The following is an 18117-nucleotide window of genomic DNA, read 5'->3' on the forward strand; positions in this document are numbered from 1 at the left end:
AAATAATTTTTTTTTAACTATATTGGTAACTAATTGTTATGGAAATTTTGAAGTTTACTTTTTTTTTGTTACAGACTGGAGCTTACCCAGCCAGGTGGTCTGGGTTCGGACCACACTTAAGTCAGTATTGTTCTTTCAGTTTTCAGACTACAAGAAATGTGAACATGTAAGTTTATTAAACAAACTTCAAACTTTAAAACTGGAAACTTGATTGTATCAAGTACATAATTCCATGGGAGTGTAATGAACGGTCTAGTGTATACAGGTGTTCAGGAACACATAAAACCTCCCACTTTTCTAAAATGAATCACAGGAGTTGTCTCTTGAGCATTCCCCAAGCAGACAGCAGGAAGAAACCAGTATCAATACAAGCAGATAGTCTCTTGTAGCCTGGTCTCCATGTCCCAAGATCATGGAGTGACATCCATCAAATTTGTTACCGTAGAACGTTCTATTTCAAAATGCCAAAATCTGACAAGAGCACCCATATCATACATATAAAATAAAATATTACTTGTAAAAAAATACAAAAACAACAAATACCTCATTTATTAATAAAACAATAAACAAACTAATATGCCATTTTAAACATAAAAAATACATAAAATACAATAATACTAGTCATTTATATATACTACTTGTAAAGCCCTTGTGACATTGCAGACCCCTGTAATTCCCCATTTTTGCATGATATTTTTAAGAGTTAATGTTTGTTTTCAAGTAATGCAGTATATCAGTTGATTATGTTCAAGGTCATGGTGAACTAGTTTTGTACTTGTATTTTAGTGTTGTTAATATTTTCATAATAGCCTCTTATATTTAATTATTTTATTCAGAAAAGCCATTTAACTATGTTTTACTAGTTTTCACATTGATGATGAACTATTTGTGCAATCATATGTTTTGATATTTTAGTTCGCCTAAATGTTGTTTTTATGACTGTGCTTCTGCATGTGTATTCATTTGTATAGTTTTAATATTTTATAGAACATTGTATATGGTATTGGTAAAATAAAGGACAAAAGACAGGTGCGTCAATTTTCCAGACTTTTTTTTAGTTGCCAAGGCATTTTGGAACTTTTTGCATGTATTGTTGTAGATGAATGGAAAAATTGGCAGATGTCAGCTCCGATGGGTAGCAATAAAATTATCAGGGTTCTGTAACAGCCAATCAAAAAAAACTTTGTGACTTTCATGGTTTTTTTTTTTTACAGAAATGCCTCAATGCAAGGGTAAATAATTAAATATAAGGGCTGTGATGTAATTGGTCATTGAGGTTACGTGGCTGCCACTTCCTTACATGATTGTAGGTAGTTGCATAGCCTCATCACGTCATCAGTCATCATTCAGCGGTAGCCAAAAACGATTAGTTGTGGTCAGTGGCTCATAAAATCTTTTATAACATTTAATAATTTAACATCTGTAGTCCGGCCCAGCCACTACGAAACCTTTCAGTGAAACATTTTCAAATTTCTTGATCACCGGAATTATCATTAAGAGCTTGTGGAGAAGCTTTGGTGTGTCTTGGCTGTTGCCCTGAGAAGTGTTTTGTTCTTGGCAGTACTGCAATTTACAGTGTGACCGCGGAACTTGACTATTTTTACAGCGACAAATAGTTTATTTTCTGGCGCCGAACAAAAAGCTGATCATCTGTGTTAGTGTGTGAAGAAGTTTCTTGAACTGAGTGTATTTCATTTTGGGAATATTTTTAGTGAAGAAAAAAAACCAATAAATAAGTTTAAAGAAATTATTTTGTTTTCAATCGGCAACTTAACATAGAAATAAACTAACTTTTAAATTTCAAAGCATCTTTCCTATTCAGGAGATTTTTCTATCCCAAATCCCTTCCTAATACACTCATAATATTTTATATTTCAAATATAAAATCTTTCCATAGTTCAACATTTGCAATTTAACTATATTGTTTTTAACTGCTTTTTAATAAGCATTTTCTGGTTACTTCATAAACTAATTTTTACATATTTGATAGTTGAGTGCAAAAAAGCATTTTTGTTATACTTCTTTAGGTGCATTATGAAAAAAATTATGAGTGAATTTTTATGATGCACGCTGCACACTATGCAACATTTTTAAAGGATAAAAAAAAACTACAGAAAAATAAAAATTATATATTTGCTTTTAAACCTTTTCATTAGTGAATGATATTATATACCCGTTCATATAATTACAAGAAAAAAAAATATTTATTGTGAATATTAGTGATAGAAGTTGGGTTTATAAACTTTTTCAAGTGTATTTATATATTTATGTAAGTGAAATTATGTTTACAAATGTATAATGTATCTGGATTATAAATTATTACATTATTATGAATAAATAATTAAAATTAATAAATTATATTAACATTCAGCATTTTTTAAATTGATTAAATAATTAATTTTATATAATACACATATTTATAATATCACTGCAGTTATTTATTATTTTATTTATATTAACTATTTGCATGCAAAATTAAAGTTAGTTTTTTATCATGTATAAATTTTAATGTTTTGCAGCATACTTTGTCTATGGGAACTAATATTAGAGCAAAAAACTTATCAAACAATAATATCACTTATTCTAGCAACACCTTTTAAAAACACAATAAATTGAAAACTGTTTTCTTATGAAGTTAGACAATGGTTTTGTAGGTGTGTCAACAAAACAGCCATTGTCATTTGATAATACAAAATATGTTTACAAGATAATTAAAATAATTTAACTTGATAAAAAGGAGAACAAATAAAGCTAAGTTGCAAAAAATAACATTAAAAAAGGGCATGAAAAGTTTAAAATATAAATTTAATACTGTATACACAGACACATCAATATACAATGATCTGGCATACATTACAATACAAACCTGTCAGGAAAGTAAAAATGTGGGTGGTATGGTCATTCTTGTGGTGCAAACAAAATGTTTTTCACAACCTTAGATGGTTTTACATGGCAGTAGACAGAAAACATTTTGCTCGTCAGCAGTAGACCGAAAGTCATTTTGCAGAGAGTCATTTAATCCACATGTGATTCGATGAAACAGTAATTAACTCTTGAAAAGGGTGGTTGAAATTTCTGTCTACCGACTGCTACCCCATCAAAGCACTAGAAGTATTTTCGAAGGGTGGCAATCTCTGGCGCTTACATATACCTGTATGAAATGTATGTATCCAGTTGAAATTAGCAGTAAAACCTTAAATTTTTTGCACTCTTTCAACAGGCTCAATGTTTTTTGTCGATATATTTCTAGTGGATATATTTTCTACTGCTTTGTAACTGACTACTCAACAGTACCAGGGCTCCATGTTCTCTAGCCCTAGGTAGAGTAAAGCTAGGGAGTGCATGTCATGATATAGAAATGGCATCTTTATTCCCTGGATTCTAACACTAATGACAATAAGTAGACTTGAGGATACAGCAGCCAGTCTGCCACTACATCAAAACTAACTTCAACAAAAATCAGGAATGAAGAGAAGAAAATCATTAAATTTAGTATTCCCAACAGAGTGCTCAAATAAATATGAAAACGTATTCACAAATACTTCATAATTACTATCCTAAACTAGGGCTGGACAAGTCTGCAAATTTTTTAGTAGAGTTGAGTTAAGATAAATACAGTGACAGTACATTAAGACTTGGTTAATTTTTAGTTGAAACATTAAAAATCAAGTTGAGATTGATAATTGAAAGAATTTTTTTTCCTTTGAGGTACCATAAAATTAAGAGTATTACAATTAATTATGCTACAAACTAAAAGTGAAAAAAATAATGCACGCAAACAAAATTTAATACAGATATTTGTCATTAATTTCACCCTCAAGTATTAAGATTGGAAATAAAATACAAAACAAAATGACGCATAATTAAGTAAAAAGGTGCCAACAAAATAAAAATAAACCCAAAGTAATGCATTCACAACTGTTTAACAAATAATTTTCACACAAATAGAACAATATTTGCATATTATAATTTATATTAGTAATGTTCTCAATATTAAAATAACCTACTGCAGATATCTTTAATATCTATTCAATGGACATGTTAACTATAAATATTCCAAATCAAAAAGTGCAGGCAATGGAAAGAAATGTTAACTCTGTATTATTTTCCCCTTTATATCACCATTTTCTGATTCGCAGGACTTTTCGTACTTTCCTGGTTTTCCAAATATCATGTCACATATTTTTAAAAAAAAGTGGTATTAAACCAGGTGTTACATACATAATAGTGTCGCCTATATGAAGGATCATTCCATGAAAATTCATTCAAAGGTATTTGCAGCATTGTCTTAAAAAAATTTACAAAAATATGTGTTGTTTATACTTTCAAATACATGACCAAAAGATAGTTTTAATGGGAATAAAAAGTGAGGCAATTTTAAATGTGAAACCACTATGAAACAGGAAAAACTGTACTGAAATGAAAAGTGATAGAAATGATAAACTCTGAGTGAACTAAAAACTGCAGAACATAACACAACTTAACCTGGTACCCAAGGTCAAAAGCCAAAATTCACAAAAAAACATAGAATGTTGCTGAATCATAGAATAACAGAGAAAAGACCTTTCATTCTCTTATTGTTTTTTTCCTAATTTTGGTCAAAGTTGTAAATAATTTAAATATTTGGATATAAAAATTGTTACAGTCACAGTAGCAAGTTTTAAATTAGTACTATTAGTATAATTTTGCTGTATTTATTAGATCAGTTCACATGCGACAAACAAAAATTTTTCTGAAATAGAGTGTGTCTTTTTCGTAACCCTGCCAAATTCTAAAAATATTTTATTTACAGCCAAGATTTCTACAAACTCAAAAATTATAAGTGGAATGAGGTATAACTAGATTGCAGGAAACATAACTTTAAAAAACACATATTTACATTAAAAATATCAAAGGAACAAGAAAAATAAGCAATAAGAGAAAAATACACATGCACAACAATACAACAATTTCAGCAAACTATAAAAACATTAAATAAAATTTTCTTAATGCAGACATCCACTTGAGCAGTTCCTAGAATCTGGTTTACTGAAATGGGTAAATGGTACAATTTGATTGAATACAGAGTACAACAATACTTATAAAATACATAAATAGCAACTAAATAAATGGAACCAGCAAGCAAGTACGATCATGCATTGGAACAACAACAGGCCGATAACATACGTTTTGGCCCCACTGGCTGCAGACGCAGAGCATTCAGGTTCAGGTTGAGATTGAGAAATGTAGGTCGTGCTGAAAAGACCCACACATCATCATGGCACCACAACAGTGTATGTTCCCTACAGTAATGCCGTGAACAAGCTCTGCCTAGAGCACTGTTCACAAACAACGATGCTCACACCATGTGTTGTATCAGGTGTATTAGCTGCTAACATCCACAGTTCATACATTTAAAAAATTAAAGGACAGATAATAACAAAAAAAAAAATGGTTAGAAAAAATTTAATGTTGCACAAAATAGATATTTCCATACAACCACAAATTCATTAAATACAACAGAATACAAAACTTACGCTAGGTAGCACCTGAATAAAAAATAACAAAAATGAATTTGTTTATGATTATAAATATATATTAGTAAAATAATATTCATCACTATAATTCAAAAAATAAAAATAACTAAAACTATGTAGTATAACAACTATCATAGAAAAATATACTCCTATGTACCTACATCAAAAATATACACATTTTATTATGAACTTTAACACTCAATACACAACACTAACATTATTCTTCACACACATGTGCACGTGCACATACAAATACATACACACAAACACAATACCAAAACAATGGGACCAGATTAGTTATCAAAAACTGTGAGGAAAAAAAAGTTTTACACGGACATCCCAATTCAATTCCCTGCAAGTAAAGCACGCACAATAGCCAAGCTTCCACCCTTTCAAACACAAATTATTTATTTAATTATTTATGTTTGTGACATGCCCACCGACAGTTTGAAATTTTGATGGTGCACACGACACACACACACACACACACACACAGATTATACAAATACAAAAGAAAAAAATTAAAAAAAAAATTGGACACACTACTACAAGTGGCCAGGCACCGCAGGCAGAACAACTATGCGTAAGTGGGCGCTACCTGCAGGGAAAAGTCCATGCAGATCTGCACCACACGCAAGCAGTTGCAACAACCAGCAGGCACCGCACACCAGCAGGGAACATATAATAACAATAAAGAAAGCATGTGACCCACATAGGCATGAAAGTAAACAAGGCACGACATACAACAAATAAATGAAATTATCAAAATACAATATAGCACTTAAAGGACAAGAACATAAATAGAAAAAATATTTTAAAAATATGATTACAGACACCATTTAAACATTTTGGTTGTTTAATTTTTTTCTTCTAGCACAGTGTTGGATAATATTAAAGTACAACAAATCAATACATATAAATAGAAATTTCTATTTAATTTTTATTTATAAATCCAGGGTTATATAAATCTGGTAGGTGTCCTCAGTGACTATGTTCACTAATGCATAACCCCCATGTGGCATATGGCAGAGGTCTTGGGTTTGACTCCAACACCCTGACACAGCTCAAATCAACAAGCACGAGTCGGTAAGCAAGAGTCCGAGTCGTATCGTGTTTGGGTAGGCCTTACCTGCATCCATGCCTAGTGGGAGGCCACACACTGCGATGAACCCTTTTGGGTACAAGGTAGGTGCGTGTAATCAAGCACTCTTGCAGCAGGGTTGCTGATTGCTTGCCTCTAGCCTCTGTGCATAACTAAGTGGCAATGATTATTCTGCTACCCAGAGATCAAAACATGTCTCAAAAATGGCAAAAACTCATGAACTATTACCTATCAAGCTGGGATGTCCAAATTGAAAGAAAAGTAAGGAGAGAACAGTACTCATAAATTTTAAGACAACAACAAATTAACATTTCTCATATTAACTAAATGGCGAGAGAAAAAAAAACAGCATGAACACTGAGTTGTTAAAATTGGACACTCCAAACAATCCATACTGACTAAATCCTCTCTTTTGTACTAATTGCATAAGTATGAATATGGATGAAGGAAAGGAGAAGGTAGAAAGATTTATTTTCAGTTGAAAAACCCCCATTTTATATTAACGAGTATAGAAATCGGACTGGAGTTTAAGATTGTAGAGATGTATGAAATATTAAGAACTACTAAATTTTTTGCTGATCATTTGCTGAAACATTGTGTAGAAACTGTAATGATTAAAAATTAACATATATAAATACAGATGAAAAACATTAAGTCACTAGGACACACATTCAGTATCATAAATAAGTAATACATACTTGCAGATATGTATTTAAATACATGTTCAGTAAAAAAGTAATATAATCCACTTACCAAGACCAAATGGTTTCGAAGGTGTGGTATGGATATCTGCATCTTGAGTAGTCTTCCCATAGCCAACAGATGAGCTTGGTCTGTTTCTAACTTCACGTCCGCCATAATTCCCAAACAGTTCCAAGTTGAGATCAGTAGCACTTTCAGATCGACTAACACCATTAACATCAAAACCACTATCAAACCTCATGATCTGAAACACATAACACACAAGCCTACTAGAAGCAAGGCTGCCACCCTAAAAAAAATACCTAGGTACATAACATCTTACATAAGTGGTGCATTCCTTGATCATTTTCATCACTAATTTTTTTTCAACTGAAATTCAAACTACATTTTTAAACATACACTGGTAATACCAATATACACAAAAATTAGATAAAGGCTTTTCATTTCTCTTCCTGGGTGCAAAAATGTTTAAGCATATCCCATAAAAAATCAAACATACTTTTGCTTTTAATTGGAAGGTTAATATATTTAAAGTAAAAATATCCAACTATGGAGATAATATAGTTAAGCTAAAATTAAAAACTTCCAAAACCAAATAGCCTAACATTTATCATCCAAAAAGGCTATATTTAACTACTATTAAAAATTGCTTGTTGATAAAAAAAAAATTTAATATGTAGGTATGCTGTGGTTAAAATTCAATCAAGAAAACACAGTCTGAAATAAACATTTTATACCAAAATGTGAACTTAACACTTTTGCTGTATACTCTTTTTCAGATGCATTATAAGCCACTTGAATGAGTTATTTTAAACCATTCTGAACTTCACTGATTCCTTCCTGGTATAAAGCGTTTAGTTGATAATGCAGCTGTAAGTTATGGCCCTGAACCAATGCTTTAAATAAAGCTTTGTCTTTATGTATATAATATATATAGTTTTTAATGAAATACACCAAAAAATAATAAACAGGAGGGTGTGCATGACTAAGTGAAAAGCACAAGACAATAACACAGAGAACTCATACAAGTACACATGAACCCAGACAAGGCATATGACCAAGTTGAAAGCAATGCACTACATACCCTCTTTTATCGCATAATTGTCGCACTCGCATAATCGTCGCACGCATATTTTAGGCAGTCAAAATTGGGATAAAAAAACTTCTCGCGTAAACGTGGCATGATGTTTTTGGTCCCGCTATTAGATGCCGAGTCCTTTGTGTAGGTATCATTTCCGTATAAAACAATGTATTTTAAAGTAGAAATCTAATATTTATTTGGACATTACCACTTACTTATTTAATTAACGGAAATACGAAGTTGCCAGACGTGAAAAATTTCTTTTAAAGACGTTTTTAAACGTTATTTCCTTTAACTGGTCGCCTGCGTCGTCACGGTGTACAGCTATAAACATGTAGCCAGCGCTAGTTGGCATCATTCATGTTTGGTTATGTTGCTTCCTGTATAGAGCGCGTGCACTAGTCGAATATCGATATCTCGCCGATTGCATGCAACGCACGCTCTCTGTCGAGTGCCGAGTTAACTACATTTGATAGCCCGCATTCTTTCGTGGCAAGTATGTAGTACGACGGTAGTTACGCGTTAGTTCATGTCACAGTTTCAAGTCGCTTGCGTTCGAGTCACAGATTTGGTTTTTCTATTTAAAGTTGAAGAAAGGTTTTTGTTTAATGAATTATTAATATAAATTGTTTCACATGCTCTTGCATACTCCACCTTTTTTTAAATAAACGAACTTTCCATGAACGGGGTTTGTTTTTATGAATAACTTTACCTAACAAATTTTATTTTTCGCATAATCGTCGCACCCCTACTTTTCAAACTTAATTTTAGAATAAAATGTGCGACAATTATGCGAGAAAACATGGTAAGTAAGCTCACAGACAAAAAATTAGTCACTCTAATGCACACGCACAGATGGATAGTTAAGCCTGTACAGATGGCGCAGCGAACGAGTCCCCTGCTCAACCGCATGCGTACTACCTCTAAGTGAGCATAAAACAGTAGTGATCAGACACACATTGATGTTTCAAGCAGACAGTGTATGTCAACATGGGTAGATGCAAGGATGTGACAGAGTGGCAAAAGGGGCAACTGTGTTTGGCCATGCCTATGGCCATACAGTGCGTGAAGTTGCTGGATTTGTTGGCGTTTCGCAGCGGACTGTTCAACATGTCTACAAGCAGTAGTGTACTACATGTGGTCACGAAATATGACATCAGGACTGTGGTTGGAAAAAGATCCTGACAGAGGGATCGGTGACACTTTTCAAGGCTTGTGAATCAAAATCGCTTCCAAACCTGACAGGAATTGCTGCAGTCTTTGAATGAAGGTCCATCCCAACCTAATAGCGAGAGAATATTACAACGGGAACTGCATGCAATGAACATTTGGAGTCTGTCACCTAGCAAGGGGCCATTGCTTACACAGGCACATAAAGCTTCAATGGGCTAGAAACTATCGAACCTGGACAGTAGCTGACTGGCGTAATGTAATGTGGTCTGACGAATCACGTTTTTGCATTTATTTCAATGATGCACATCATCTAGTGCATCAAAGACCGAATGAAACATTTCATCCTGGATGTGTGCAAGGTCAGGTTCAAGCTGGAGGTGGGTCTGTGATGTTTTGGGGGTGTTTTTCACATCATGGATTGAGCTTGCTCACTGCGGTGACCACTAACATGAACCAGCAATGTTATTTAAACATTCTGGATGATCAAGTGTTGCCTTTCAGTTAACATCTGCATGATGAGTATGCTTATTGATACCTTGATGTTTTCCAACATCCCCACAATTTGGTGGAATTGTGCAATCAAATCCTCAGCGAGTGGCTTAACCTGAATGCAACGTACCTGCACAACCTTGTGGACTCTCTTTCTAACCGAATCCAGGCAGTTATCAAGTCCAGAGGTGGAATTACAAGGTATTAAATAATGGTATTAAATGATGCTTGTAATGATTTTTCCAGGGATGACTAATTTTTGGTACGGTGAGCTTCTTTACTTAACAGCAGATTTACTAAATTTTAGCTTACCTAGCTTGATATATTACTGCACGTCTACCTCATTAACACACAAAAAATGGTGTTGATTTGATAGCAACCACAGACCTAGTTCCCATACATAGAATAGCCCATAAAAGTGTTAAAAGAGAACACATGTTTACATGTTTTGCAAATGAAAAAGAGAGAAAAATAAAGCATAATGGTCTAAACCCAAAAATGATAAGTTTATAATCAATATAGAAAACACATTAAATACTGATGTAAGAAAATATTTTTTAAACAGGTGATTTCATGAAATGATAATACTGTTACAGCAGAAAGTACTATTTTTAAATCTCTATCAGGAACCACATGAAAATGACATTACATTAATTTTCAGAAGGAAAAAACCTGACAAAAACAATACTGCACCTGTGAGAAATTTGGTACACTTGCAGTTTTCCTCATAAGTGGCTGCCCATGAGCCTGCAAAAGTTCTTTCACTGCTACGCTCTGCCGTAACCTGTCCAATGTGAGAATACTTTCAACGGCACTCACTCCACGGGTATATTTTTCTGGAAACACAACATTTTACTATGATAAAATTTATTTTCAAAAGTACAAACACTACTTTATCACAATTAATAAATACAGTAAGTATGTTAAAAAATATGAACAGTTGTGACCATTGTAAATTCACACCTATTAAAGTTAAAAAAAGTTTAATATTATTATAAATAATAATGACACTAATACTACAACTAGATGAGTAAACAGTTATTTTTTAAATAAAACTTTTGACCACTGAAAAAAAAAAATTAAAGCTGCACCAAGAAAACACAATTCTAAGGCTAACTTGCAACTCTTCACGATTCCAAATTTTTGCTGAAAACATTTGAACCTGGTAGCTTAGGTGCTCAATCTCACTCTAAACTCTCCCTTTGGCACATTCTAGTTCACTCTACAGTTCAAACATCCACCCTTTGCTTCACCCTTGGTGCAGTGAATGTTATTACATTCTTGCAGAAGAAATAGAAAATCCCTTGTTACATATGTAATGCATTCAAACAGCAAAATTAGAAAAGAAAAAAAAAACATGAAAAAGTGTTTATTTTCTTACTGTATGAATTAAACAAAGTCTATTGGCAAAGCTGAGAGTTAACATATTGTAGACATGATGTCATTTAAAAACTATTTTCCCACTTTCTAAATATATTCTTGTTTGACCTGTCAGAAATCTAACTTGCATAACTTTGGTGGGGTGAGAGTGATCCGAACTTCAACCATCACATAGAAGAAAAAAAATTAGGATTTAAGTCACAATTATTAGTCCTTCCCATCTTTAACTGTGCTGCCAATTTGTTGTGTCTATATGACATGAAAAGTTTAATTGAATAACTAGTCGGAAAATCGGGATAAAAATTTACCAATATATGTTTCTCCATCACAAAAAGATGAATCTTCTCCTGAGGCTGCTATCTGAGCAAGTGATTCTCTATCTTCCAGTTCTTCGCTTGCCTAGAAGGAAGAAGTAAATTAGTATTAGAAACCTTTTTAAACTAACATACAGTCCTAAATTTCTGATTTGTTATGAAATGTATGTCACATTAATTTTAAAAGATTTCCAAAAGATTTCCTTGATAGGTATAATCAAATCACTCTCAATTTTAGCATGTAGTCATATTGTATATAAATGTGTAAATTTAAGATGTGTTTTTGCCATCACACATTATTTCACTGCATACTTATTTCAAGAATAATGTCACATGCTCATTTTGGTTTTAAAAAGTTTGACATATAATCATGATCAATAAAGAAAATGACTGACAACCTGAAGTTAGAGTGAACCAACTATGCAATTGTGTTATTTTTCCACATACCTAAACAGATTGAATGCAAATTTAAACATATTAGTGAACAGTACATTTACCCTACACCTACACCACATGAACATATCCACAACCACTGTGGTGACCTAGTATTGTTATCCACTTTGCAACCATATTCTACTACTACTAGAACTACCACCACCACCCATCTAAAACCACCACCCATCTAACACCACCACCCACCCCCACCACCACCAACCACCCCCACCAACCCTCACCCATTACCAACCACCACCATATCCCCACAACCACCACCATACCCCCACAACCACCACCACCATACCCCCACAACCATCAACCACCACCATACCCCCACAACCATCATCAACCACCACCATACTCCCACAACCATCACCAACCACCACCATCACCTCCAAACACTATTACCAACCACCATCACCAACCACTACCCCACCACTACCCCCTCACTACAACTCTACCATCACTAACCACAATCACAAACCACCACCACCCCCACCATCACCAAACACTACCACCATCACCAACCACACCATCACCAACCACTACCACCATAAACAACCACACCATCACCAACCTCTCCCACCACAAACAACCACCACCCATTATAATCACCAAACAACATAACCTACCATCACCAACCACTACCCACCATCACATACAACCTCACTACCTACCATCACCAAACACAACAACACCCACCTCCACCAAACCACCATCCCTAACCACCACAATACCATCACCAACCACTACAAAAGCATCACCAACCACTACAAAAGCATCACCAACCACTACAAAACCATCACCAACTACCACAAAACCATCACCATAAAACCACCATCACCACAAAACCATCATTACCACAACATCCACCACTACCCACCCACCATCACCAGCAGCACCAATACTACTACTACTACTACCACTACCACTATTTGGTGCCTGTCCCTGCAATCAAAACTTCAGGTCTATTTGCATATGGCCTTTGTAAGAGGAAACAAGGAATGTCTGCCATTTTCACCTGTGTTAGCTTAGCATGGTCTCACTAGCACCAACATCTTCGCAATAAGCCGCTTTTGGGGCTACTGTGTGTGTCATAAAGCTGTAAACCACACATTCCTATCACCAATTTATGTCTAGATACTATATCTATTTCTACCATTTCTGAAAGCAATGTATTTTGGGGTATCAAAGTCTTAAAATCATCTAGGTCAACAGGTCCTGATGGGATAACTAACTTCATTCTGAAAGGTTGTTACCCATTTATTAGTACTTCTACTGCAAAATTTGATTAACACTAATTTTTAATCTCAAGTTTTTCCCAACAAATGGGTAGTAGCCAAGGTATTTATGATACACAAAAATGGTACTGAATTTAATGTTTCTATTAATCAATATCTTTACTTAATGGATTTTCTAAAATTTTGGAAAAAAATCATATTCAAACTTTTATATTTCTGATTAAGTACCAAATTATCTTGCTATCAACAAAAATTCAGAACAGAAATGACAAATTCTTCTAATATAATTACTACCATTCATCCTATTTATTTATAATGATGTCACTAACAGGGGAAAGGCTGATGTCTGCTATTTCGATCTAGCTAAAGCCTTTGATACCATAATCACTCATTACCACTTGAAAAGATATAAAATTTTGGTAAGTGACAATTACGTCAATTGGTTCTTCAGCTATGTTAAAAAGAAAGTTTTTTTTTAATCCGTTAAAAATCTTAAATCCTCTTTATTTGATGTTAGTTCTGGTGTTCCGCAGGGAGGTACAATGTCACCTCTACTATTCAATATCTTTATCAACGATATCACCCAGTTCCTTAAATCACTCTACTTGTGTACTCTTTGCTAAGGATCTTAAAATTTATAGAAAAGTTACCACACCTAATGTTTGGTCATTAATCTAAAATGACATTACTGAATCCATAATTATCGCTAACTAAATTTGGTTATAATTAATAACAAAAAAATGATTATATATTTTACCAGGAAATACCACCCACTTAAATATGGCTATAAATTTTAAAACCTCCCTTATAAAAGATCATGGCATTATTTTAGATTCTAAATAATATTTTCATAAGCATATAGATTACTTTTACTCCTGTACCCAAAGAACCCTTGCCCTATCAAATACATTACTTTTTACGCAACTAGGTCAGATTCCATTCTTTCTATCTATTTGGCAGTAATTAGATCTCAATTATAATACTGCTCAATTATTTGGAATAACATTAAGACATTTGATGGTAACAAAATAGTAAACATTCAAAATAAAACAAAGGAACTAATTAATTAATATAAACTTCCTCAAAATATTTAAATTCCCCTTTCAGATTGCAGAGCTTACCTAGACTCACTCTTTGTTAATAATTGCTGTAACTCTAAATTTAAAAAATATGTCCTCGATAATACTGGTCTGAGAGTTCCTCAATTCAATAGTCATAATTTATCAACCTTATGTACAGTCCACAACAATGACTTTATTTACAGACTTATCTTAAACTACAATAAACTTGATATGAATCTTACTAGTACAGAAATTTGAGAATTTATAAGTTAAACATTGATATTTAGGAATTTATCACCTATAGGTTAATATTTAGTGATAACTCATCCTAAACTCTTTGCACTAATTTCGCTCACTAATTACTATACTGTGTTTCCTACAATGTAAACTCTAGGTTCAAAATTTATGTAAGCAATAACAAAATTTTTGACGTGTTCTGTATTTTTCTATCTTATATTTACATATTATGTTATTTTATGTTTTCATCTATGTTTAATTGTAACTGTGATTGTCTATGTATCCTACATTTTTGTTGTTTTAGTGTTTGTTTGTGTCTATTGAAGTCACTGCAAGTATATAGTAAGCTCTCCTTAAATGTGCTGGCCAATTGTGGATTCACCTACATGTTGAGATTCTTCTCTTCAGGTTCAGCTTATAGCAACCCAGACTACTGCTCTTCCCACTGTTTAAATGAGTTTCACTTTGCAATCTATTATACGGTCAGATTATTTTTCGGTAAAGAGGACATTCGAAAGTAGGGGTCGGTCTCTATCCAGGTTAATACGTAAGTATTCATACACTGGGTATGAGAATAATTGAATGTGAATTACAAAAGAAACCCTAAACCAGATGCCATACACTTGAACCATTTGCCACCTGCATTCAAAATCATGAAGAGACAGACATATAAAGACATTACAGAAGTATTCTATCATCATTTTATGAATCTATATTTCATATTCTATAATGGCTGACAACAACCACACTTTCTGCACATTTTAAAAGTGCATAATTCTGAAATATTTAAAATTCCCAAAATTAAAAAATATTTTGAACCTAAGGAATTTGAATAAAAGACTGTATCTCAAAAACAATTTGAATTGTATGCAATATTTAAGAAATTTTACTCAATGGGACACTTAAATAACCATAGAAGTAAATTTTGTTCAGAATTCATAAAAAAAAATCACGTTTGACACTAAATGTATACAAAGATTTTAATTTGAATTAATTGCAGTTGTAAGCTCTAAATAAGTGTAGTTATGTAGCGATTAAAAAAGAGTATTTAATATAAAAAGTCATTATTTATATACCTTTGGAATGTTTGAAACCACTTCATATGTGACGCCAGTCTGAGTAAGAGAATCAGTTCTTACTATCCTTTTGCGTATGCGATCTGTGAGGCTCTGCCGCTTGTAGATATTAAGACTAAGTCGTTTTCGCAAAATAAGATCCATTGTGGCAGGATGAGACAACCGAACAGTTGTTTTCAGAATCAGGTACACACGTTCACTTGCTGAAAACAAATATCAAACATAAGCAGTCTCAACATTTGTTCCCATATCAAATGTCACTTTATAAGCACAGAATGTTAGTATGACTACTTTTAACTACAAAATTTCTTATATTTTAAAAGTATTATAAAAGACTTTGACAAAATCAAAACAGCAAAATGCAGCTATCTCAGAAATCAATGGTCACAATGTAATGATTATTAACTAATTAAAATCAAAGCCATTTCAAATGGGGCTACTTGCAGCAAAACTCAAAGATCCAATTTAACACTGGTAACATGCATTATCAGCACCACTAGCAATCAAGCACTGCGGAAACTGATAAGTTCTAGCTTTTCAACTCAGAATGCAATAACATTTCTTGTGAAGCAGCAACAATTTTCGGATTAATGGATGCAGAATACAGTAAAATCTCATTTCAATGTACCTGGGGAAATTTTTTTTTTGTATTTAATAATGAAAATACTTTATACTGGGCAGTTACTAAACACAAAATAATTTATATGAATCTGGAAATACATCTTTAAATTAGAAATCATTTTAAGTTAGGTACTTTATAATGAGGTTCACCTGCACCATCTTACTTGTGCATTTCGTTTATAAAATAAGAAAAAAACCAGGACTGGAAAACATAATGTTGTCAATTCATCCACTGTCTAAGATAAAGTTAACAGAATTTCCTTACAGGTCTAAAACAAAAAAAAAAATAGAGGCAGCAAAACTTATCTAACAAATGAAAAAATTGCCAAAATAATTTTAAAATAATCGATTGCATAAAAGAGTACTTCATAACACCAAAATATACTTAAATTCATAAATTATTTCTATAAAAACTAACTATACATAATGTAATATAATTTTCATAAAGAAATTCTAGAAAAAAATTATGTTACAATCCGTTTAATAACAAATTTGGTTTTACATCCTATAAAATAAGAAAGCTCCATAACTGGCCAAATGTGCACGCCAAACAAATTCTCAAATATTGGGCATTACATTAACTTATTACTTCAAAAGACTATGAATTTCTTTTGATGAAAATAAAATCTTCACAAGACTATGAATTTCTTATGATAAAAATAAAATAACTATTTTTACATGCTACAATGGTACGTAACCAAGTCTGGTGATGAATTGAGGGTTACAAATTAAATAATTAAGACAAATATGTTGAAAAATATACAGTAAATTAATCATTCAAGGCTTACTTAGAGTTCTGTGACCAAAACTGAACTATGTTTATAGGCCACCATAGTTATTGGTAAATAAATAAATATAATATGTGGCGATTAAGTACTTGTAAATCAACGGTACAAAAACTGTGGCTTATTTTAATAAAAAATTACAGATTTTTCTTAAAAGTACTTTTATACCCTTAAAGCAACTGAAAAGGGTTATTTATCCTAGCTACAAGAAAGAGAGAAAAAAACAACATAAATATGGTCAACATTTTGGCATTTATAAATAAAATGGTTAGTAGAAAAGTATTATAATAAAATATTTCAGAAAAAAAGAAATTCTGTAAGTTGTCATCAATAACTTTTGAATTATAAAGTATTAATAATAATAATAATAATAATAATAATAATAAATCATTTAATAGCTATATGCATAGGAATGTAGCTTGCACTAACATACAACTAATTACATATTTTAGCCATAATAACTCAAAGAATTTGGTCACAAACTTAATATTTTCAAGAATGCAAATTTAAATTCAAGTTACTTCAATGTCAGCACCATACATGCCACTGGCTGCACAATAAATAGGGTCCTATTTTTACAGAAATAAAATTGGCTGCTTTTGTAAAAGAAATAATTTAATTTTGTTAAAAAAAAAAGTGTGTGATTATTTGTGTTTTTAAAGTCTATAGCCTAGGTAAACAAATATTGTTACACATAAGTTTAAGTGATAAATGTAACTACCACTATATAATTTTGTGTCGCGAATTCAGGCATTCCTCTCGGCACCATGAATACTTTTCAACCTTTTGTACTTTCCTCAGTATACAGAGGCCCTTACAGAATTTTTTAAACTGATGTATCCTAAGGAGACATTATAATTTAAACTTTAGCCTGAGGGTCTGACCACAGGGACCTGCCAAGATT

The 18117-nt window shown here is 32.6% G+C and overlaps 1 protein-coding gene across 14 annotated transcripts in view; it reads right to left on the minus strand.

Moving 5' to 3' along the window:
* Nucleotides 1–18117, minus strand: part of LOC134529594 (kinesin-like protein KIF13A) — a 150550-nt gene that overhangs the window by 28729 nt on the left and 103704 nt on the right. For 6 of the 14 annotated variants that reach the window (XM_063363852.1, XM_063363851.1, XM_063363848.1 and 3 more), the window contains exons 25-30: nucleotides 15808–16010; nucleotides 11752–11842; nucleotides 10757–10899; nucleotides 7372–7564; nucleotides 6115–6138; nucleotides 5167–5235 (exon numbers count right to left, since the gene is read on the minus strand). In XM_063363852.1, the coding sequence (XP_063219922.1) occupies nucleotides 5167–5235; nucleotides 6115–6138; nucleotides 7372–7564; nucleotides 10757–10899; nucleotides 11752–11842; nucleotides 15808–16010 (723 nt within the window). The remainder of the gene's footprint in view (nucleotides 1–5166; nucleotides 5236–6114; nucleotides 6139–7371; nucleotides 7565–10756; nucleotides 10900–11751; nucleotides 11843–15807; nucleotides 16011–18117) is intronic. The other 8 variants (XM_063363855.1, XM_063363854.1, XM_063363853.1 and 5 more) reach the window with 3 other exon arrangements.

This window comes from Bacillus rossius, chromosome 2, assembly GCF_032445375.1.
Source record: "Bacillus rossius redtenbacheri isolate Brsri chromosome 2, Brsri_v3, whole genome shotgun sequence".
Classification (NCBI taxonomy): Eukaryota; Metazoa; Arthropoda; class Insecta; order Phasmatodea; family Bacillidae; genus Bacillus; species Bacillus rossius.